This window comes from Fundulus heteroclitus, unplaced genomic scaffold (assembly GCF_011125445.2).
Source record: "Fundulus heteroclitus isolate FHET01 unplaced genomic scaffold, MU-UCD_Fhet_4.1 scaffold_64, whole genome shotgun sequence".
In the NCBI taxonomy this organism is placed as follows: Eukaryota; Metazoa; Chordata; class Actinopteri; order Cyprinodontiformes; family Fundulidae; genus Fundulus; species Fundulus heteroclitus.
This window is the reverse complement of record NW_023397077.1, coordinates 449,975-473,673: the sequence shown is the minus strand read 5'-3', so window position 1 is coordinate 473,673 and position 23,699 is coordinate 449,975. Positions and strand designations below refer to the sequence as shown.

The following is a 23,699-nucleotide window of genomic DNA, read 5'->3' as shown; positions in this document are numbered from 1 at the left end:
AGATACAAGTAGTGAAATCAGCCAGAATACAATACATTTCCATGCAGCACAGGAATGAAGCATCTTTTCTGATTCACGTTCACAATAACAGAACTCAACCTTTTTTCTGCCACATACAATATGGCGGTGACGTTGACGTGCGAACCTGCGCCCTATGACGCGTCTACGTATATGATGTCTATGGCTTCACCCGGGAAGCGGTCTGAGCTCCGACGACGACAGTCAGACCGACCCAAGCTAGGAGGAGCGGGGGTAGCTGCGCTGACGTTTAACTGCAAGGTACGTCCCCCTAACGCTGTAATGTGTTTTAGAGCAAACAAGAGCCTGGTCTCTAAATGAGGAAAGGTTTAAAACGGGTTTAAACGGCTCCTTGTCCCGGGTGGTCGTACTGTTAGCTAGTTTTTAAATCCCGTTCGTGTCTTACCTGACCTTAGCCTAGTTAGTTTTAGGTTTCGATATCGGTAAAACGAAACACCAGACATTCAAGACTGGGTTCTCTCTGTCGCTACGACTAACTAGCGACACGTTTGCTCCTAGAAACGCACGAAAAGCAGCGAGTAAAAGTTGGCGGTAAATTGAGGGGTGAAGCATCTGTCCTCTGGTAGACAGCCCCTAACTTGTTGCAGGACCGAAGCGCAGACAGGAGCTGGGAAGCCACATGTTGAAGGATTGATTACAATAAACGAAGAAGAACCAGGCGCAGGACAGGGCAGGATGATGGAGGACCTGACAGCAGGTGTGACAGAAGTGTGTGAGCTTGTAGGGGACAGCAGGTGGAGCAAATGAACACAGGTGAGCTGAGTAAAGGCAGTTACCGTCGCGGTGCTCCTTTACTTTCAGCTCACAGTTACCTGCGTTCTCAGACTCACAGCATATGTTTACCTGGATTGGTAAACATTTCTGCATTTTGTTTCAGAGGATGGCTGCACTAAAAGCTCCCACCCAGTCAGGAGCACTGAGCTGGCCGTGAAGCTGATGGGGGAGCATTAAAGAGAAACACTTAGAAATGACCAACAGTTATCCCTGACAGAATTAGTATCATTTGTGTCGGGAGCGTGGGATCCAACAGGATAAATGCGTCCTTTTCTGTTGTAACAACATTTATTTCACGTGGTGCCCTGATTACTTCAATAGACTGAGAACGTTTGCCTGATACAAACATGAGGATGATCACATCTGTTTAAACTAGATTTTTATAAGCATTAACGCTCAATGCAGCATGTTGTCAACAAGTAAACCACTCTATGGTCATTTTCAGATGTCCTACAAAAATATAATTTACTTTGATTGTCACAAATCACCAAAAGTCTGTTGGAAACAAAAACCCACTTTCCAGAGTCCATCCCTGGAAAAAGATGGCTGCTTTATACGGCGTCATGACGTAAGCACTTTGCGTGGCCGCCATGTTGATGGCCTCCTTTACCGCTACTCAGACTACTGCCTATGACTACCGCGTACTGTACTCCCTCTCTGCCGTGTTTTAATTTGATTAATTTCACCTTAACTTGATTTCAACCATGGTAAACCGTTGCTGTGTTGTGGGCTGTAACAGCGCAACACATGATCGCCGTGGGAAAAACATAGAAAATGGGTTAACTTTCCACCGCTTTCCTGCCTGGAGGCGCAACCACGGAGACCAAGTGTCAGAGATAACAAAGAGTCGTCGGCTCGCTTGGATCGCGGCTGTAAGTCGATCGATCATAACTTTCCACAGTATCCCGATGTCAATGAGAGTGTTTTTTCATTCTGGTAAGTTAAAGATGCACGATTTTATTTTATAGCCTACATTGTTTTTATCCTTCAACCGCGACACCACATACATGCATGAATGCGCGCCCAGAGACGGTTGATATAGCACTTCATCCTCTTCGGTAGAAGACGTGATTTTGCTTACAGATTGGCGTGAAATCATGCTCTCACAACAACCACGCTGTTATCTTAAAAAGGACATCACGCAAAGGTTGCCTTCAAGTAAGCTAAACGATGCTTTGAAAAGCGTCGTGTTTCTGGAAAGGCAAGGGGGTAGCAACAGTACAGAGACTGACGGGTCCGATGAAAGGGCTAACGTTAATGTTATGACAGTTAAAATAAGGGATCTTTAACGGGAAAATACATAATGAATATGTAGGGTAAGTGTGGGGACAGCCAGTGGAGGCTAGACCATCCCAATTTACAAGCCGATATCTTCCGGTCTTCTCTTCTTTGTGGTCCACGAAGGACCCGGCCCACGTAGACCGGGTCCTTCCAAGGCTGCAGCCCCTGAATTTGGACAGACTGATAAAATTTTTGCAACTCTCAGCCATGTTCAAAGTATAAGGTGAGAGCAGCGGCGCTACAATGAACAGCTAACACCATAGCTAACGCTAAGCTAACCAGATACATAAACACTAGAAGTGCGCAGCCATCCCTGCTCTTCGGTGTGAACGCAGGGATTAGTTCGTTTTTACAGGCCTGCGGCTAACACAGATATCAATTTTTTTTTTTAACCTTTTTCTGAATACATTATGTATTGACTACTTTCAGAACGTAAGGATGATTTTACCCAATATAACAAAGTGTTTCTGAACAGGATTACCAACTATAGCTTTAAATGGCACAAAAACCTTTTGAGGTTGCTTTCTCCTGAAAGTCTTACTCTTTCTGTGCTGTCATACTGGACACAGTTTCCCATTTGTAACGGTGTCTGTGAGGACCAAACCTATCACGAGGTTAAAAAAAAGATTTATAATTTGGCACATTTCAACTTCAGAAGGCAGTATGGTGGCACAGTTGTTAGCAGTATTACCCCCAGATTCCACATCCTCCGTTCACGTCCGACACACATTGTCATGTTAATTCATGAGAACCATTCCACATTCTCCATGACCACTCTGAACGTCGCCGTCCGTGGAGCCGCTCTCCGTCGTTCACCTCCGTTGGGCTCCAGCTGGTTTAAGCTTCACAATTACAATCCTAGCAAACAGGAAAAAGAAAGTCAACAACCTCCGGTTTGTCAAAGTTAAATGGTGTGAATGCAAATTAAAACAAATTTAATATTTTTTTTTAAATATTCACAATAAAATTAAGTGTTTCATTGAAATATTGGATAAACCACTCTTTTTGCAGCGAAGCAGATTTGTCATTTCAACATTAAATTTAGAACGTGGATGGGTGGATGAATTTACCACTCATCAAGATGATGTCTTTTTGTGTTGCAGTGCACCATGTTTAAACCTGTGGGGACCTCACAAAAACAATCCAGGCGTCGAAACATGTCACCCAATGGCTCCAGTCCTAGAGACTCAAAAGCAATTCACATCGGTGAAGAAGTCAAGATAGCAGTGAACCTCTCATTGGAGAGATTCCGTTACTCGGATGAAAAAGGTACGAGAAAATGCTTTTAATTCATGTCTTTACCTAAAGTCCAACAGACTCAATCTGGTGTGTGTGTGTGTGTGTGTGTGTGTGTGTGTGTGTGTGTGTGTGTAGTGTACATAAATTTATGTTTTTAATCTGAAATTATAAAGTGCAAGTTAAAGGCAGTTTAAAGTGTAACTCACCCCGATGTAAAGGCATAACCCCGCCCCCAAACACAAAGAGACCCGGATGATTGGAGGGATATGCTGGTGAAGATTCTCAGGTCATGGTCATTCCAAAAAAGTTAAAAACAAAACAACTGGACTTCTATTCTGAAGCTGAAGACGTTTGGCTTCCCATCCAGAAAGCTTAGCGTGGAGTTCCAAGCCTGGCTCCTCTAAGCCAGGCCAATCACGACCTTAAAGACTCCCCATTGCAGAGGCGTGGACCAGTTCCGGTTCAATTTGCATCTTATCTAAGCCATTACAAGGCCTTTGTTGGACAATTCTATAAAGATTGGAACTCCACACTATTTCAGACGTTTTGAATTGAGAAAGCTTCCTGGATGGGAAGCGAAACATCTTCAAACTTCGAAAAAAAAATCCAGTTGTTTTGTTTTTTAACTTTTTTGGAATGATTGGAGGGAGTTTTAAGCCGTGCTTGTTACTGCAGCGGTCAGGGCAAGGGAAAGTGACCTGTTGAAACATGGAGTGAGCAGGGCGACATCTAGTGGTTGGTTATGCCATGGAACTGTTTTTATTTTATTTTTTCGTTTTTTTTTTTTTTTGTTTTTTTTTAGGCGAAGGATTTTTCTCTCCCCAAACGCTGGGCTATGGTGACAAAAGTATGCACCATTTGAACCAGTAGGAAAATTCAACATGAGTAGTCGCTGTTCATACTACGAGGGTGGTTTTAAGACAAATATTGCAGAAGTTCACATATGAATGAACATTTACACAGTAACATTATGCTAAATGGTCTGTACCTGTATAGCACTTAATGGAATGGATCCATGCAAAGTTTTTTTTATACTCCAGTTTCCAACGTTTGCATCTGAATATCTTAGCTGAATATCTTAGCTGATATTTATCTATCGATCGATATATATATATATATATATATATATATATATATATATATATATATATATATATATATATATATATTAGGGCTGGGCAAGTTAACGCGTTAATTTCGCGTTAATTCATTAGACTATTAACGGCGATATTTATTTTATCGCGCATTAACGCATGTTGCTCACATGCTTTCAGTCAGTGTCAGTCAGCAGGCGCGCTGTCACGGCAGCACTCTCCCGCTCCCCCTCCTGTCTCGTACATGGCTCAGCGGCGCCAGCCAATCAGCACGCAGGCTCAGCCTGGCCCGCCCACTCAGCTCTCACACAAACTTGACAAACAAACAGCTGAGAGAGACCGCAGCAGCAAAAAAACATGAACAGGGGAAGTAGCACCGTTCGGCTTTATTTTAATACCGTAAATGAAATCAAGCTGTATGTTTTGTAATAAGCCGGTTCATTTCAGTGGAAACACAGCAAATTTATCTAAGCACGTGAAAAAACATGAAAACGTCGAGCCCCAGAAACGGAGAGAGGAGACGAAACTTCTGTCATTGCCCCGACAGACCCACAGACTGATGTCTCTGACTGAGGCGTTTCAGTCCTCCAGGGAACATCCAGGTAGATCAGTGGATGGATGGATGGATGGATGGATGGAAGGATGGATGGATGGATGGCTGGATGGATGGATGTTACTGGAGCCCACACATAACATGTAATTAAGACCTTGAAAGAACCCAGTACATATATTAAAAAGTGTTATTTAAGATAAGATAACATTAGCTAATCCTTTTTTTATCCCACGACGGGGAAATTTATAGGATTAAAGCAACAGGCAGGTGCACACAACACAGACAAAATTACATAAGGATTGAAATATATAAGAGATGGATTAGCGAAAAAACACTGAACATAACATTATTATTATTATTATTATTATTATTATTATTATTATTATTATTTAATTGTAATAATAAAATAAAAACCACAAAACCCAAAAGATCAACAGTTTCATGATACATCAAGCTTAGGGACTGGCTAATATACAGCAGGTCAAAAAAGCCATATTTTGGCTGCAGTGCTTGCTGTTCTCTTATGAAGAAAAGATCAACTAGTGCACTAAATTCAATAGATGGGTTGAAAATATCCAGTATAAAATAAGTGCTACAAATGTTACAACACTTTTGTTCATATGGCAGCAGAACATTAAAATAAAAGTGCTCTTTACACTACTTTTGAATTCATTCTTGGAGTTTGTAAATACAATGCGATTAATCAGGGCGATTAATCAGGGCGATTAATCGCGATTAAATATTTTAATCGTTGCCCAGCCCTAATATATATATATATATATATATATATATATATATATATATATATATATATATATATATATATATATATATATATATATATATATATCTCAGAAGTCACTTCTGGATTATAGCACAGTGTATTCACTCTTTACTGCCTTTAATTGAGCAGAGATGGAATTCCCGTCCTCGTTGTCCAGCAGTGAGAGGGCTTATATTCATCGACTGGCACAGTCCCTGGGTTACGTTTCCAAGAGCAAAGGGTGAGTTCAACCATCAGAATGTTTTAGCTCCACAGACTGCTGCTAAATTGACTTCACAGCAACTGATTCCTTGATACACCTACGGAGTTGTGCAAATGGACAATTGTGACTATGAAAACTAATGAACAGAAATAGGTCATCTGGCAAGAATTAACTCTATAATAGAATTGAGGGGAATGAAAAGGAGAGTTGACAAAGTATAAAATTGTGTCATTTTGTTCTCACAGCTGGGGGAGTAAGAACAAATTTCTTGCTTCTCATAAAATACGTGAGAGCCTTGAATTTGTACATTAGGGTTTATAGGAACTGCTGTATGGTTTTAAAAAAAGAATAAAAGTTCAGTGTGTTCTCTGCTCTGGCTGGCCATTGTCTGGAAGATAAATCCCTGTTTTTTGGAAATCAAAGATAATAGTTATAAATAAGAGTTGTCAATTGCATGTAAGTAATCCAAAAAAAGGTTAAAAAATAAAACTGGACTTCTGTTCTGAAGCTGAAGACGTTTAGCTTCCCACCCAGGAAGCTTTCTCAGTTCAAAAGCCCGTTTACACTTTTTTTAACCGAGCCGAGACCAGACGGAGCTTGGTAACCGAGATGACTGTCGTGTGTAAACGGTCAGCAGACATAACCGGATCGTGCTAACTGCAGACCAGTTCCTGAGTAGGTCTCGGCCTGTTTTTTTTTTATCCTGGTTATCTGATAACGAAGAGCTCATGAGCAGACCGCATCATCCCCTTACAGTCAGCTGACTGTCCGCGGTGTTTCCGTCGTGTCTGAATGGAGTGTGAATCGGGACGTGCAGCCAGACACATTTCAGACATTCATAATACTAGCTTCCTTACCGTGACACACGGTTTCCAGAGATGATTCTGCTTAGCAGTGTGATGAACCTCAGCGTCTGTTGTTGTTTCCTTATCCACGTCCCAAAAGCCGCTGTTTTGATTTGCTTTGTCCCGCCTTCAATCCCAGAGAGCAGCAGCACCAAGGAACCGGGATAGTGTGATTTACCATTTAACCAAGTCGTCTCGACTTGGTTAAATGGTACTTATATAGCGCTTTTCCAGTCATGCTGACCACCCAAAGCGCTGTACACTAACCAGTCGCTCTCACTAACGCGCATTTATACACCGAGACGCAGCTCGGTAGGCAACTTGGGGCTTGCCCAAGGGCAAGGGGAAGCTGGAATTGAACCCACAACCTTCTGGTTGCCAGACGACTACTCAACCCATCAAGACCACAGTCACTGACTGATCCAAGCTTGGACTGGTCTCGGCGCGGTTAAAAAAGTGTAGTGTAAACGGGGCTAAAATGTCTGGAGTAGAGTGGAGTTCCAAGCTTTATAGACCTGCTGGGAGGCCTTGTCAGAGCCTGGATTCACATGTAGATTGACCTGGAACTGATCGCCCCTCACAATGAAGAGTCGTTAGGCTCATCGTTTGCCTGCCTCACAGGAGAAATGTTATGCTCACATGGATGGAGGTGTGAACTGGGGTGAAACTTGGTAGGAATCAAACCTATTACTGTGTTGTAGGTTTTTGAGAGTTGAAACCTGAGCCCTCCTCCTCTGTTTAAAGTTGTTTTTTTCTCGCTTTACGTAAATGGCTTCCTTCACTCCTCTCAAATCATCTGTCTTCTCTGTCCTAAATGTCAACATGTTGGTCCTCACAGGGTGTCCTTTATCCTTGAGGTGCAGGTGGACAGCAGAGTCTTGTCCTGAGGAGGTAGCTCTCCTGTGTTGAGCCATGCGTCTGTGGAGAGCTTGTTTGGTTTCTCCAATATAAAGATCAGAACATTCCTCACTGACTGAACTGCAGACACCACTCTGCTCATTTTAGGCTTGGGGGTTTGTCCTTAGGATGGACCAGCCTCTGTCTGAGGGTCCTGTTGGGTTTGAAATGCACTGGGATCTTGTGTTTAGAAACTCCAGCAACATATGGTATGACAATGTTTCTGCACCTGTTCTTCTCCACGTTCTGTTCCACAGATGCTTGGCTCAACACAGGAGCATTACTTCCTCAGGAGAGGACTCAGCCAACAGGGAGTTAGTCTCACTATTCAATATGTTTTCAGTCCTTTAACATTTTTATATTTCCCAGCATTTATAGGTTGCTTCCTGATTTATTACATTAAATTACATAAAAACTGTTAGGGATGTTGTGTAATTATACACTGTTTACAGTTTTTTAATGTTTCATAAATAACTCTCTGTCTGTTAAGTATTGTCTGGTGATGATCAGCTCTTAAGCTGATATCAGGACAACGGTTGAAAGGGATGATTCGAGCACTAGCGATCTTTTAACAGCAAAACCTGCACACACGTAGAATAAAGGAGTGACAGCTTCTTTTCAAGTTCAAGAATTTAATAACAGAAATAAAATGAACATCCTGAGAACATCATTGTGTAATGCTGTTTATCTGAATTAAACATACATACTACTGTTCAGAATTCAATCAATTATTCATCATGGCGTTATTATAGCATAACATTGAATGCTTTTTAAGTTGTCTGATTTACTCATTTTCATGTATAATCTTAGGTGTATATGTAATAAATAGAATGTTTTTGTTTGACTTTTCCAGAAAAGGATCCAGTCGTTTTCTGACTGTCAGAAAAAGGGATGTTTCAGACAAACGTCAGCCCACTATATCCCTTGATCTGAGCTCCAGCTCCTTGTACTTCATCCGCAGCCTGCTTCAGAGATTCCCCACCAGCAGGAAGGAACACACAGACATGCATCCCAACACAAAAAGTGGCATGTCTTTGGCTACAGAAACCAGTGATTATCTGTGTGTCTGTCCGTGCGGCATGTACTAGTAATGGTTATGGTCAGGATTAGGTTACACAAAGGAATAGAAAATGAATGGAAATCAATGCAAAGTCCTTAATAGTAAGAATAACATGTATGTTTGCTAGTAAATGTGTGTTATAGAAGGTGTTGTCAGACAGCAGTGGAACAAAGTTTCTCCAAATTTCCATTGCATTCCTTTTCCAGTAGTAAAACTTGATTCAAAGTAGCACTGTGTGATGTATGGTCACATATGTTACGCTTCTTCTTTTGCTCCACTTAGACTGTGGCTTTGACCGGAACAGAGCAAGTGGGCGCCTGAACAATGGCATTCCTATGGTTCCCAAGAAGAGGGCCCCATCAGAACTGGACATTTTCCGTTGCTCCCTACCTGTGCATAAACACCAGGAGGAGATAGTCCAGCTGATCAGAGAAAACAAGGTGCTGCTTGTTTTAGGAGAGACTGGCTCTGGAAAAACTACACAGGTGAGTCAGATGGAGGCGGGTAAAGTCTGTAAAGTTTTTTTGTGTGTGCTGTTTTGGGTCATCTTCTACAAAAGCCTGATATCTTTGGTATTCTTTAGCTCGTTTTCATTGAAAACCTTTTAAGGTGGAGCAACAGTTTTTGGTTTAATGTTTTTATGACGGGTAGATTATCAGTTTTTTACTTTACTATAGAAAATTAGTCCTTGTAATGCATTCTTTTGTATTCTGTAATTTTTAATATCTATTTAGTAAAATATTTATAATTGATTTGTTATAATAGTGGATGTGTAGAAATGTTATAGTCCTTTAAGTGCCATAAAATGATAAAAGTTGGTGGACAGACTTAAAAACATGTTCACAACTGGAAGGAGACAGACTTTTAATTAAATAAACAAAAACTACACAAAACCTAAATCCAAAATTTACAAATTTCATGAAACGGGAAGGGAAGGGAAAATTGACACAACCTATAAAACCCTTTCAATATACAACATATTTCAAAGCTGTTCTGTAGGTTGTATGTGTAGTAATGCCTTTAGTCCCTTTTCCATTGAAAGCCCCAGGCTTTGTATTACCCAGGTAAATGAAAGCCTGCCACTTTTGCGTTTTCCTGTTTCCATTAACTTGGGGCTGTCATAATTTGTCTTAGATGAACCCAGAATGCACACCACACACACGGAGCTAGTTCTCAGAGTTTTATTGAAATAAGGATGAGTTGTGGAAGAAGGAAACCAGGGAGGCTGTACCGGACTAGAACTGGAGGTTGTAGATGGGAGCAGGAGCTGGAGGGCTGGAGGCTGCGGGTGCTGCACCAACAACCAGCTGCTCAGCTAAGAAGACACCTGAAGCTCGGGGGGGGGGGGGGCAGTAGTCCAGCAGCACAGCAGAGAAAGCTCTTTAGACACGGGCTGCATGTGATTCAGCAGCGCAGCAGAGAGAGTCCTTGGATGCGCTCTGAATCCAGACTTAATTAAGCAACGGCAGGGGGAACTAATGAGGAGCAGTGAGAGGTGGAGGTGCAGGAAAATAACAGGGGCAGACAGTCAGGCCAAAACTGAACCATGACAGGGCCCATATATGTAAAACGGCGGAGGTGGAGGGGAGACTACACTGATCTTTATGAGAATAATTTTCCTCTGTCACACGAAGAGTTCAACAGTTCAGTATCTCAGACTTTTGATCACAGCACAATTATTTTATGTAGGTTAAAGGCTATACATGTTAAGCAGGTCTCCTCTTTCTCTGCCACGGAAAGTAAGCCAGCTCTGTGCGTGCACACACACACACACACAGTTTGTTGGTGAAACAGTTTAGAATGAACTCAAAATGCCAAATAACATTCAGCCAAGCGCATAACACATTTGATATGTTATTTGCTGATATCCTCCACTAACTTAGTAAATGCTATATACTAGGGCTGGACAATAATTCAATAACTATATATATATATATATTAGGGCTGTGCATAAAAATCGATATAAAGATTAATATCGATATTTTTAAAAACGATTTAATATCGATATTCTGGCTTTCAATATCGATATACCTCCCAACCTCTAGGGGGCGTTATTTTTTTTTTTATTATTTATTTTTTTTTTTTTTTTTTTTTCCCAGTGTCCTGTCCAGCAATATGGCAATAGGAATTTATGTCTCAATGCCAGATAGAGCTCGACAGATTTTACTTTTACAAGTGGAGCAAACGACATGACAATGGGAGAGTAAAGGAAGAACAAAAAGTGAAAGAAAAGAAAAAAAAGAGTAGAGGTGAAAGAAAGAGGAGATAAAAGGAAGAGAATGATAAAACCTTCTCTGTCTGCTCCATCACCTGGAAAGAGACACAAAAAGAACAGCACAACCAACAGACATAAAGCAACAGATACACTCGAATAACACCTAGATGCCATTGCTAAATCATATATATTATTATGTAAGCTGACATGTGTAATGTGATATTTGAAAAAAGAAAGTGAAAGAACATAAATAAATAAATAAATAAATTACAAGATTACTGTATATAAGTGAACACTTAATACCTGGGACCCAGCACCTGTGGGAGATGTGAAAGTGCACTAGTTTAGGTGAACATTATCCAGAAATAGCTTGATAGTGATTGTGGAGAACCGAAGACCCTAGGGGGCGTTATTACAGCGCAACCATTACAGTTCACAGCGAAGGAGAGCGAGTGAGACGAATTTGTGGAACGGCCGACAGGATTTTAGAAGCTCCTTTGACCCTAAAATCAGATGTTTGGGCACATTTTTGGTTTCTGTGACACGTTAAATGCATTGAAGCAAATGCACTTTATTTTCCTGTTAATATGTCTGTGATCAATAAATAGAACATAAACATAATATTTGGCTGATTTTGGTGATTGAATCACTGAGCATTAATTCAAAGTAATAAATATCGATATTGGAATCAAATCAAGCTGAGCTATGTATCGAGAATCGTATCGTATCGTGAGCTGTGTATCGAGAATCGTATCGAATCGGCTCATCCTAGATGATACCCAGCCCTAATATATATATATATATATATATATATATATATATATATATATATATCTCATTCAATAGACATATGGTTCAATAGAAAAAAAGGGGGTCAATAAAAAGTTCAACAGAAGAACAGTATTCCTTCCTTTTCCATTCTAGCCTATCATGTTGGTTAATACTACAGTCATTACATCCTCCCAACCAATCACAAACGCAGAACCAGGAACGCTCCGTCAAGTTCCACCCCCTTCAAAGAGTTCAAAGATCACGTGTTTTTCTTTTTTTAAGACTGTTTTGGTAAAAAGTTGTTTGAATTCAGTGTTCTTTATTTAAAATAGGCAATTAAACAACAGCATAAATGGCCAAGGCTGCACTTAAAATATGTGAGTAGAACTTTTGATAATTATCAATATCGATTCAACATGATTTCTGTTTTATCGATATGCTTTTTTTTATTTTATATATATATCGTCCAGCCCTACTTTATATTTTCAGCCACGACAAACATCCAGTGTGGCCAACAACACGCAGCAGCAGTGGGCTGGTCTCCCTGGTGAGACTGCAGTGGGCGAACGCTTCTGCCGCTCCTGACAAGTCCGAGCAGAATTAAACTTGGCTCATAATCCTGATGACCTGACTGCACAGATGAAGTTTGGAGGTCTACTTTCTTTTTGTGTTGATAGATTTGTAAACTGCTCCTTACTCCACCCTTGTGGCAGAAAGTTTTTCTTACTGCACGCAACGTCGTCCCCTGAACAAGCCCTGAGAAAGAAAAGAAGTATTGGGTCGGCCGGGGGACCAAAGTCCTGGGAATGTAAAGCGCGGGCGAAGTGAAATTAGTTGGGTAAATGTGTATGGAAACGCTACCCATGATTTGAAAAGCCCCAGGCTTTTGAGTTGTAATGGAAATGGGGCTATTGTTACTACTGTCTCTACTTCAAAGAATAATCATTTTATTTGTGATATGTTTCTATTGTTTAGATCCCACAGTTTTTGTTAGATGATTGCAGCAGGAACGGAAAAGCCTGCAGGATCTTCTGTACTCAGCCTAGACGCCTGGCTGCCATCGCCGTGGCTGAGAGAGTTGCAGCTGAGAGAGGCGAGAGTGTGGGCCAGACGGTGGGTTACCACATCAGACTGGAAAGCAGGTACATTCCACCTCTTTAGTTTTAATTAGGAACAAATCTTGTTGCAGGTTTACCATATAAAAACAAGTTAGGAAAAGTAGATGATTTTACACTGCCCAGAAGACCTGCGTTCTTGAAATGTGTTTACCGCTACCATTTCATCTTGTAACTCTCAGGGTCTCTCCGAAGACACTTCTAACCTTTTGCACAAGCGGAGTCCTCCTCAGAACATTGATGGCAGGAGATGCTAGCCTTACAACTGTTACCCATGTCATTGTGGTGAGCGTATAAATCTAATACCTACTGGCTAAGATGCTTTTTTTTTTTTTTTTTTTTTATTTATATTTTATTGTTTTTCCAGGGAAAGGGGAAGTGGGGAGCAATACACATTTAGAACAGAACTATATACATACAGGGAGTTTGTCACATACATATTCATACAATAGGATACATTTACATTATAAAGTCATATTAATGAGGTCGGGCTGTTAGGCCACTTGGCTGGAGCAAAGAGATCCCATTTCAACCATCGCTCTAAAAAGAGTTCCATTTTTTGGTTAACATAGGCTGTCCTTTCTTCCATCTTGTATATTTCCACCACAATGTCTCTCCATGTTCCCGGTGTTGGGCTTTCTGGTTGTAGCCATTTTCTTGTGATAGCTTTTTTGCTGGCCACCAACAGAATATTCATTAAGTATTTGTCCACTTTCAACCAGTCTTGAGGAACACATCCCAGATATAAAGTCTTAAAGTCCAGTGGCAGATCCTTTCTGAAAATGTCCTTTATTGAATTATGTATTTCTGACCAAAAACCTTGAATTTTTGGGCAATCCCAAAAAACATGGTGGTGATTTGCACTTTGTTGACCACATTGTCTCCAACAGGTAGGGGTGGTGTCACTGAATTTAGATTTCTGGGATGGGGTAATAAAATATCTAATAAAGTTCTTCCAGTTAAATTCCCGCCAGGTCATTGAACTGGAGCATTTCCATTGATATTGCCATATTCTTTTCCACTCTTCATCTGATATTTCACTCCCTGTTTTTGGAATCCTATGTATAGTATGCTGTTTTGTCTTTTTTCCCTCCTCAAATTACTACAGCACAGATGGAGAACATTAGAGTAATTCATAGAGATGTACTGGAGGCAATGCTGCATCTTGAAATAAAAAAAATATGTTGATATTGTCTGCACTTTTGGAATATTTAGCATGTATTTAACCTTTGGTTATGCCACCAGTGCAGTTTATAGCATGGGAATTTGGGCTAAAAGGTCATTTCTTTTTTTATTTTAGGTTTAAGTTTTTCATTTTCTTTTTTTTTCTTTTAGCTTTCTTTGGTAAAATGATTGTTGTTATTGTTGCTTGCTCTTTTCAAACAGGATGAGGTTCACGAGCGTGATGGTCTGACTGACTTCCTTCTTACGAAGATGCGGGATGTTCTCCAGAGGATTCCAACATTGAAGCTGATTCTCTCCAGTGCAGCTTTGGATGTAGATCTGTTCCTCCAGTACTTTGGCTCCTGTCCTATAATACATCGTAAGTCCAGTGAATCCTTTTTAGAAAATCAATCCTAAACTCTGTTTATTCTCCATTTTCCACACTTTATTGCTTTTGCTGTGTCACATTTTTGGGACTATGTTAATATTTATTTGTGATGATAAAAGGTGAAAATTAGTGATCAATGATTAGTGAGCATTGTGCAAGTTTCAGGATCAGTGCCGTGCACTTGTAAGTGAGAAGAGAAAAAAAGCTAACTTCACCGAGTTTTATTTATTTACTTTTTTGAGGCGTAATGCCCTCTGAGGTAAGAAAGTTAAGAATATAATTTTATTTTGAATGGAAATGTTTCATATTGAGTCAATAGTCATTTCTTAAGGGGTAATGCATAGCTATCCTTTTAGTAAAGCTAGGGGCGGACTGGCCTTCGGGAGCCTGGCCCATTGGCCCGGTCCAATCCGCTCAGCGATCTCAAAGTTTCGGGTCCCTCCTGATAATAAACAATCCTTGCCTTCCCTTCATGCGCTGGCTCGCAGGCTCTCTGCCAGACAGATCGCAGTTGCAAGAGAGAAAAGACAGACACACCCCTCCTGTCATTCCCTGAGGAGGCTGATGTCACAGCAGCGTTGTTGCCAGTGACTTTTCAGACTTCTGCTCCACCGATTTATTCATTTTCCAAAAAGTCGCTTCTCCTCTATCTTCTGTTTTATTGGTGACTTCAGCGTGAAAGCACCATTTGTACGTGAGCGAGTCGTGATTGCCTTTCCATTTCTGCAGTCAGTGTCACAGACAGCGGCCTCGTCCTGCTGCAAACCCCGCTATGACTGCACCCAGGTCTAAGCATCAGAGCGGGGTTTGTAGCCAGAATGAGGCAGCAGCAGCTGTCTGTGTGACTGAAGTAAAAAGGGAATCACGGCTCCCTCAAGTGGCCAATAAGAAAAAAGACGAGCGATGAACGCCATGGATTAACGACAGTTAAATGAGGCGGAGTTGACTGGATACAGTCAGAAGTAAAAGATCTCTGTCACAGCATCTTACCTTTTTTTTGCGGAAAGAGGGACAGCTGCTGGTCCCTTTTCATTCACAGGGCAGAGAGGAGTTTCCTCCATTGATTGAAAACTTCCCACATATTTATTCTGGTTTTGTTCCTTTGCCGATCTGAGTCCCATTTTGCCCTTGTTGTGCAATTATACACTGTTTAAAGTTATTTAATGTTTCATAACAGTAAATAACGCTTCTTTGCGCTTCATTTTAAGATGAAGTTATCTTCTTCCACGCATTGTGCTTCATATGCACACCCAGCTTGTGGCCTCTACTTCATTCATTCTAGCAAATATGCTCAATTGGCTGAAACCAGCGAATCGGAGGCAACAGAGGAGAGAATTGCAACGGATCCGGGAGAAGACAAATGTCTCTCCATCTCTCTCCTCGCTTCACCTCGTGTACGTCAGTAGAGGGAAAAATTAATTCGGGCCGAAAGTTTTATTTACAAGATTAAATTGATGTTTCGATCGCGCAGCGCCTACAAACAGCGTTGCTCATTGTGCTGTGACTCTAAAGCTCTACCAGCACTGATGCGCATGACACACCCACTTACCGCTGCTGCTGTTGGGGGGTATTAGTGGTAGACACGATTTTTTTCACTATGCTCACTCACAGAGCTACAATACGTTTCATTGCGATTCAGGCAGGCATAGTTAATTTTTAAAGATGCGGTTTTAGCGCGAATTCCAGGGGTTCAAGTTCTCCGTCGCTGCGACAGATTTCCGTCATTTTGAAAATGAGCATTGTGTCTAGACTTTTTATTCAAGGTATTAAACAGAAGCTGCTTTCATCCAATGAAACCTGGCAGAGCCGGGACATTAGCCAATCACAAAGAGAGTAGGGCGGGTCTTTGTGAAGCGGACATCTGCCAATCTGAGTTTTATCCGTGTTTCATCGTTTTAACTTTTGGGAGAACATTTTAAAGTGCCCTCAGATGGCATGAATGAAAGTAGCGGTGGTCAAAGTTTTCTTTGGATTTATGCAAACCAGCGGGTCATAAAGTTCACTGGAATGAACAGCTCACAACAGCTTCATCGGTAAGCAGTCTGTCGCTGCTCCTGCAGTTAATTAATGAATTATTTCCACCTGTGGCCATGTCACCTGTCAGCGTTTATTCCCTCGCTGCCAGTAACTTGGCTTATAAACCAAACAGGGATATCCTCATGATTCACTGTTACGTTTTATTTAAAACTCAAAGAGTTCCACGCTAGCTCAGGTTAATTTAGCATGATGGGCTTTTTCTTTTCTTTTTTCTTTTTTAAGAACGGTCGGAAAGTGAAACAGTGTCCCGCATTTCCATGGGTCTGATTCAAAAAAAGTAAAAAATAATAATAATTTCACCTGCGCTTTTCTGTAACAAAGAAGGCAGAGCTGCATCGGCTGTCAGTCAATAAGCAGCAGCTCCACCTCAGGAGCAGCTGCTCACCAGGACGCTTGTTAAATAAAATCACAAGGATTTTGATGCATGCAGATTATTGAGGAAACTACGTCAATAAATAAAAAAATAAACTGCAGCTACAATATGGACTGGAGAATGGGTTCTAACTGTGTGAGGCCAAAGAATGGCGATTCTCAGAAAGCTTTTATGAAGTTATTTTTTATTTTTAAACAGAGTGGAGGGCAATGTGAAGCGACACTGTAGAACCAAGTCGCACTAGAACCAGCTGAGAAAGCCTCCTGTGGTTCTATGGACTAATTTTATTCAACCCAAAATCACCTGCCAGAGAGACGAGCTACAGCAGCCAAGATTACCTACAGCAATATTTAACTTTATGCAAAGTTTAGTATGTTTTTTTCTGATAAACTTTGAGCAATTTTATTCAACTTTTCAAAAATGTAACATCCCATCCATCAATGGATTTTCTATACCCGCATGACCGTACAGGTGTGACGTCAAGCCCTATCTGATGGAGAAACAGGTAATGGGGGGGCAGGTGGCTCTTCCTAGCAGCTGCTACTGTTCACCCCAGCTGTACAGTACCATTTTTAGTGCTTTGACTACCCTTTTGAAGATGGGCTATCATCTTATCTAAAATGAAGATAACACTGTATATATTGCTTTTTCCTACCTTTACACTTTGTATAAACAACTAAAGTGTGTTGCTTTAGTTGCTTTAGTGCTACAGAGAAAATAAAATTTTATCTAATCAACACATTTTGAACATTTTGAATTCTTGAAAAAATATTACAATGTCTGAATGTCTCTTTCAAATAAATTAAAAAGCTGAACTTAGATTATCCATGTAGCAAACAAAAGCAAAAAAAATCACCATCCTTATATCGCCTGTGGGCTTTCAGAGCATGTTGCGGAGCCGTGACCTGAATTTAAAAAATAAATTGGGGGAAAAAAGCACTGTGTCACTAAACAATGAAAAATAAATATTTGCAAAATATCTGCATAAATATTTATTTAACCTGGTTAATGGGACTTCTGCTCCTGAACCTCTGGGACAGGAGCTGTACGAAGTCCCTCTCATCTTTACGCAGAACTGTAAATTGTCATCTGTGAGGCGTGAGCGGTGTTTGTTTTTAATGTAGTTCATGGTGGAGAATAGCTGCTCGCATACATACGTGGATCCGAAGATCGACAGGACTCCAAAAGCATACCTTCATGTTCTTGTAGGTGTCGGGATGGCATTCCATGTTTCAAACACGAGTTTGTCCGGTCTTGGAAGTTTCTCAATATCACTCCATTTGTGATTCTGAGCAAGAGTGGCCTTCTGACGGGCAACATCTTCAAGGTCCTCTGTCAAGTATTTGAATTTGGATACCCACATGTCTTTGTCAGTCAGCTCCAGCTCCAGATCAGGTTGACCTACACCTGCAAATGCAGTCACATTTAGCAGGGATGGATCGATGTTCAGGGGAGTGACGAGGAAGGACAATGTGGTTTTTTCCTCTCTGAACTCACAGAATCGTTTGCCAAACGATGCTTGCATTGTGGTGATTGCAGACTGCAAATACTCTGAATTGATCACCTCGTGAGCTTGTTTGACAGTTTTAGCCAAAGATTTACAGAGAGGCACACTGTCTCAATTCCCCTCTTTAAGGGAGTTCAGTTTGCGCACAAACGCTAACACCTCCTCCAGCATGTGTAGTGCTGTGCCTCCTCTCCCCTGAAGAGTTGTGTTCAGCGTGTTCAGGTTCGCTCTCATGTCCAGCATGAAGTGCAGCTTTTCCAGCCACTCTGGCTGTTCCAGCTCAGGAAAGGTGAGCCCTTTGCTGCTCATGAAAGTTTTCACCTCTCCCAGACATGCAGCAAAACGTTTCAGCACCTCCCCTCTGGACAGCCACCGGACTCTATAGGGTAGTTCATTGTTATTGTTTTGATGCGGGTTTTTCACGCATGCGCGCCGGACTGGTAGGCAAAAGGCGAACACAATGGCGGACGCAAACAGAGAAACTCATGAGTTCTCCGCGTATTTTTCTTCTTTAGATAACGTATCACAAGATCGTTTTAAGAGTAAGTTGATGGTTGATGGTGTCAGATTGCCAGATCCACACAGCAAAGCCTGAAGGGACGGAGCGAGTCTGTGAAATGCTGGCCAAGTGTTCCGTACCATGACATATACAGCTGCCTTATAACCACGGCAGGCCAGTACACACGAGAGAGCACGAAAGCCATGAAACCACTGGACGGCTACAATTATTTTATATCAGGAAAAAGGCTCCAGCAACGCCCGCGACGCCATGAGGGATTAAAAGGGTCAGAAAATGGATGAATGTTCAGACATGTTTGTGTAACAGCAGAAAGCGGTGTGGGACACTGACCACGCCTCAGCAGAGAAGAAAACCCGCCCGGTAGGATAAAAAAAACATTGTTTACTACGGATTATTTAGGTGTTTTTGTCTTGTTAAAATGGGTGGAGGTGTCGGCGACATTACAACGTAAACACAGACGTACTAGCGCCTGTGAACGGGCGGAGGGGAGGTGGCGATCGCTACACGGGCCGGAGAAGCGGCCCGTGTAGTGTTTACGCAGCAGCCACTGTCTGAAGCAGCAGCGGCTTTCTTCGTCCTTCCTCCTTCGGTAAACGACAGAAACGTACATCCAACGATTTGGAATGCCTCTGTGTGCAACCGGGAGCACAACAAGTCGTAGGCATTGTTTAGATTCCAAAAATAAACTAAAAGTACGCTCTAATATTCACCCGTTTTGTCATGTAGTAGACGAGAGCAGCTCTGTTTTCTGCCTACCAGCGGGAACCGGATGTAGCGCTGACGTCACGCGTGAACTACCCTATAGTGCAGCAGGAGATCAGAGTATGTGTTGTCCACCTCATCCAGTAACAAACGCAACTGGCGGTGATTTAAACCTTTTGCCATTATTTTATTGACAATCTGAATGACAACATTCATGACCTCTGTGCATTCTGAAGGAAAAGTTTGCGCACACAATGCCTCTTGGTGCAGGATGCAGTGAAAAGTGAGCAGCTCTCTATCCAGTGACTTCTGCAGCAAGGCCACAAAACCCCTGTGCGTTCCAGTCATACTCGGTGCCCCATCGGTAGCCACTGACACTAGGTGGGTTGTTTTTATTTCCTTGGCTCGTAAACAATCAAGCACAGCCTCACAGATGTCCTCCCCCCGTGTCTGGCCTTTTAGTGGTATCAGCCCAACCATTTCTTCCTGTGGTCCAGCAGAGTTCACATATCAGCAGAACAGCGCTATTTGTTCAATGTCACTTTTGTCTTTGGACTCATCACGGATGATTGAGTACGCTGCAGCTGAATTGATGTCTTTAATTTGCTGTTTTGTGATATTTTCTGCCATTTTTATGGTTCTGTCGTGGACAGTCTTCGCAGAGAGAGGCATCTCTCTGATTTTCTGCACAATTTCATGCTTGTTTTTAAAGTCCGCAAACGGGTGTTCTGAAATCTTAAGGAATCATTGTTGGTTGAATTGAATACATAAAACTAAATCCTATCTTAATTTGTCAGAGCACACGAGGCAGATATTAATTTTCTATTATCAGTTTTATTTAACTACTTACCTTTCCACATATAGTTCACCGATGATGATGACGACGAAGACGTTTTTTTTCCCCCCACGCGTCTCCTCGGATGATCAAAGAAAATTACTCCTCTGCCATGGCGTACTAATAGAACCAACCAGAGGGTGTCACAATTCAGTGTTATCAGCATAGAGTTATCAATGCTGTTTTAATGTCTGGGCCTGGCAATGAATTAAAACTTTGTTTTTTTTTTTGTTTGTTTGTTTTTTTTTCGGAACCTTGGCGAGGCGGTAGCATGAGTTTGGCGAGACGGCCGCCTCGCCAAGATAGTGCTGCGGGAAACACTTGACTTAAATTAAACATTTAGTTTTTTTTTTTTGTTTTTTTGTTTTTTTTTTAGTAATTTATTTTCCCAAGCCACTCAGAGCCGCAGTATAAGGATGAAAGAGCCGCGGGTTGCTGACCCCTGGTTTATACTGAATGTGACATGGAGCCAGTGGGGTTAATGTACAGGAGTGAAGTAGATGATGTAATGATGAAAGCTGCTGTCTTTTTTACCAGTTGCAGTTTATGGAGGGTTTTCTGGGGGACAGGGAGGGAAGGGAGATAAAATTGCGAAGTTGAGAAGTGAGTGGACTGTGAACCAGTTTGGCAAAAGTGTGAAGGAAAAACTTGATGCTGCAGAGATGAAAGTTAACCTGGTGATGTTATGGATGTGGAAAGTGAAGGAGAGGATGGGAGGCTGTTCAGGATGACACCAAGGCTCTGAAGCTGAAAGGTGGGAGAGATACAGGAATTGTCAATGGGGATATATTAAAACTACCAGATTTGGTTAAAGTTGACTTTGCACAATAAGCAAGTGTGGTACGTAATGTGGCATCATGTACACGGCCCTGGGAATATAAGGGCTGACTGGAAAGTTTTCAGTCAAACTGATTATTTTGGCTTTAACCCCTGGCCTATTCAGACAGGGACAAACTGGTGGTGGGGCTGGGGGGAGCTGAGGTGAGTTGCCATGGGCGTGTTTACCTGCTGAATGTAACCACGGTGAAAGCTTTTATTTCTATGATCAATAACATCTTTATGGAGCGCTCTGTTATTATTACTCTGTGCTGCTCTACCAAAGTGTGTGTGTGTGTCTCTCTCTCTATCTCTCTCTCACTCACTCAAAGTAAATGTAATTCTTTGTTCCAAATTCTTTGGTGTTTCCCTTGTATTCTAAAGAAAATCCTTAAACACATTCAGAAAGAAAGAAAAGTTACTGTTCCCAGATGGTAAAAATTGGACAGGCTTGTTTGAAATGGTAAACAATGAATTTATCAAATTTGGACTATACAATAAGGTGTTGTGGTGGCATGCAATTAAGCCCTGAGGATTGTACCTGTTGTGTTTTTGTAGTGAAAGGGAAACAGTTTGAAGTGAAAGAGCTCTTTCTGGAGGACATTCTGAGACAGACGGGCTTTAACAGAAAAGACGTGTGGAAATACCAGGAAGAGACACAGAGAAGTATGCAGCTTTTCTCCATGAACCGGCAGTCTTATGACTGGCTTCATTTTAACTCCTGCTGTCTGTGTGACATATCGCTGTTTGCAGAAGAGATGAAACAGAAACGATTGACAGAGTGGTGTGAGACAGTACGGAGCGGTTCTGCTTGTGAGAAGCGGACCCACATGTTGACTCCAAGCTTCCTTTATGCCAGCAGCTGTTGGGACAGAGAAGACGAGGGCCCCATCCAGCTGGCAAGCCAAACACACAACATTATGCACTATGAAGCATCCCTAACACACTTTGTTTCCAGGGTTTTACTGGATCTGATCAGAGTTAAATTTTTCTATTTAAAAATCCTTTTGATGCCTTGGTTATTTTCATTTTTCATATTTTTTCTGCATACTAACAGTAAAATAGGGTTTAAAAGAGGAAACGTCTAGACTTCGTTTCTATGTAAATTACCTGTGTGTGTGTGTGTGTGTGTATATATATATATATATATATATATATATATATATATATATATATATATATATATATATATATATATATATATATATATATATATATATATATATATATATATATATATATATATATATAATATTTTCATAGAACACAACAATTTGACAGTACTTTGCAAAGGTCCTCTGTCATTCATCATTTATTGATGTTTTATTTTCCCAAAGCCAACGTCTTTTCACTGTTTAAAGGGATTTTGATCATTTGGAGACCTGAGCCTCATCAGCTCTCCTGTCATTTTTAGTCCTGTCTTTGTACCTGGTTGTTTTCAGGGGAACAATTTTTTTTTTAATACTGCAACCCATTAATTGAGCGGGATTTGGCTTGGATGCTGTTTAAACCCACAACTTTATTTATATATTTCTGTTGGCTTGAAAAATCTGGTCCTCAGCTTGTCCTTACCTCACTTATATGCAGTCACGGACTGAAAATTTGTGTTTCGGGGGACGATCTCCAGGAAACCTGAGGAAAATGCTTCCAAAGTCCTTTTTTCTTTTTCACCATAAGCTTTAATTCACTGCTTTCAGCAGAAATAATTGTCACCGTTTTGTTATCATGTGTTGCAGAATGAGAATGAAGAGCGGCTTGAACCATGGCTGCTGAGGGAGATGGACTCCTGCATTTCCAACATTTTCTTGCATGAAGATCAGGAGATTTTCAGTCAGCTCTTCAACCTCATTCTAAATGAAAGAGTTCCTGGTGAGATTCTTCACATCTAATTTGCCTACATTTGAATGTTTAAGTTTGGTATTAAAGCAACATAAGAATATTTTTTTTATTTGGAGAATGACCCTGTTATGATGGATATTATGTGTATTACCATATCAGAAAATGTCTCTCTTAAGAATATCCACTAAAACTATGTACTCGTGCTGGTTTCTGTCTGAGCTGATTTTGTCTCAAATGAACGACCATAAAGTTGAACCAGGGTGGAACGCAGAAATTGTCGTGCTGCATTTACATATTCAATTCAATTAAATTTTATTTATATAGCGCCAATTCATGAAACATGTCATCTCCAGGCACTTTACAAAGTCAAAATCAGTCAGATTATACAGATTGTCCTATATAAGGGAACCAGTTGATTGCTTCAAAGTCCCGACAAGCAGCATTCACTCCTGGAGAACCGTAGAGCTACAGGGAGAGTCGTCTCCATTGTCCATGGCTTTGCTGCAATCCCTCATACTGAGCAAGCATGAAGCGACAGTGGGAAGAAAAACTCCCCATTAACGGGAAGGAAAACCTCCAGCAGAACCGGGCTCAGTATGAACGGTCATCTGCCTCGACCGACTGGGGTTACAGGAGACAGAGCAGAGAC

At 41.2% G+C, this 23,699-nt stretch overlaps 1 protein-coding gene across 2 annotated transcripts in view; it reads left to right on the top strand.

The window, feature by feature from the left end:
- The first annotated feature begins 171 nt into the window (after nt 1-171).
- LOC105917110 (3'-5' RNA helicase YTHDC2) overlaps nt 172-23,699 on the top strand; it is a 66,773-nt gene continuing 43,245 nt past the window's right edge. The window contains exons 1-11 of one of the 2 annotated variants that reach the window (XM_036133557.1): nt 172-279; nt 3,198-3,363; nt 5,894-5,984; nt 8,562-8,734; nt 9,051-9,253; nt 12,730-12,896; nt 13,052-13,154; nt 14,256-14,412; nt 21,770-21,877; nt 21,965-22,110; nt 22,948-23,080. In XM_036133557.1, the coding sequence (XP_035989450.1) occupies nt 172-279; nt 3,198-3,363; nt 5,894-5,984; nt 8,562-8,734; nt 9,051-9,253; nt 12,730-12,896; nt 13,052-13,154; nt 14,256-14,412; nt 21,770-21,877; nt 21,965-22,110; nt 22,948-23,080 (1,555 nt within the window). Of the gene's footprint in view, nt 280-3,197; nt 3,364-5,893; nt 5,985-8,561; nt 8,759-9,050; nt 9,254-12,729; nt 12,897-13,051; nt 13,155-14,255; nt 14,413-21,769; nt 21,878-21,964; nt 22,111-22,947; nt 23,081-23,699 lie in introns of both variants that reach the window. The other variant, XM_012851816.3, reaches the window with a different exon arrangement.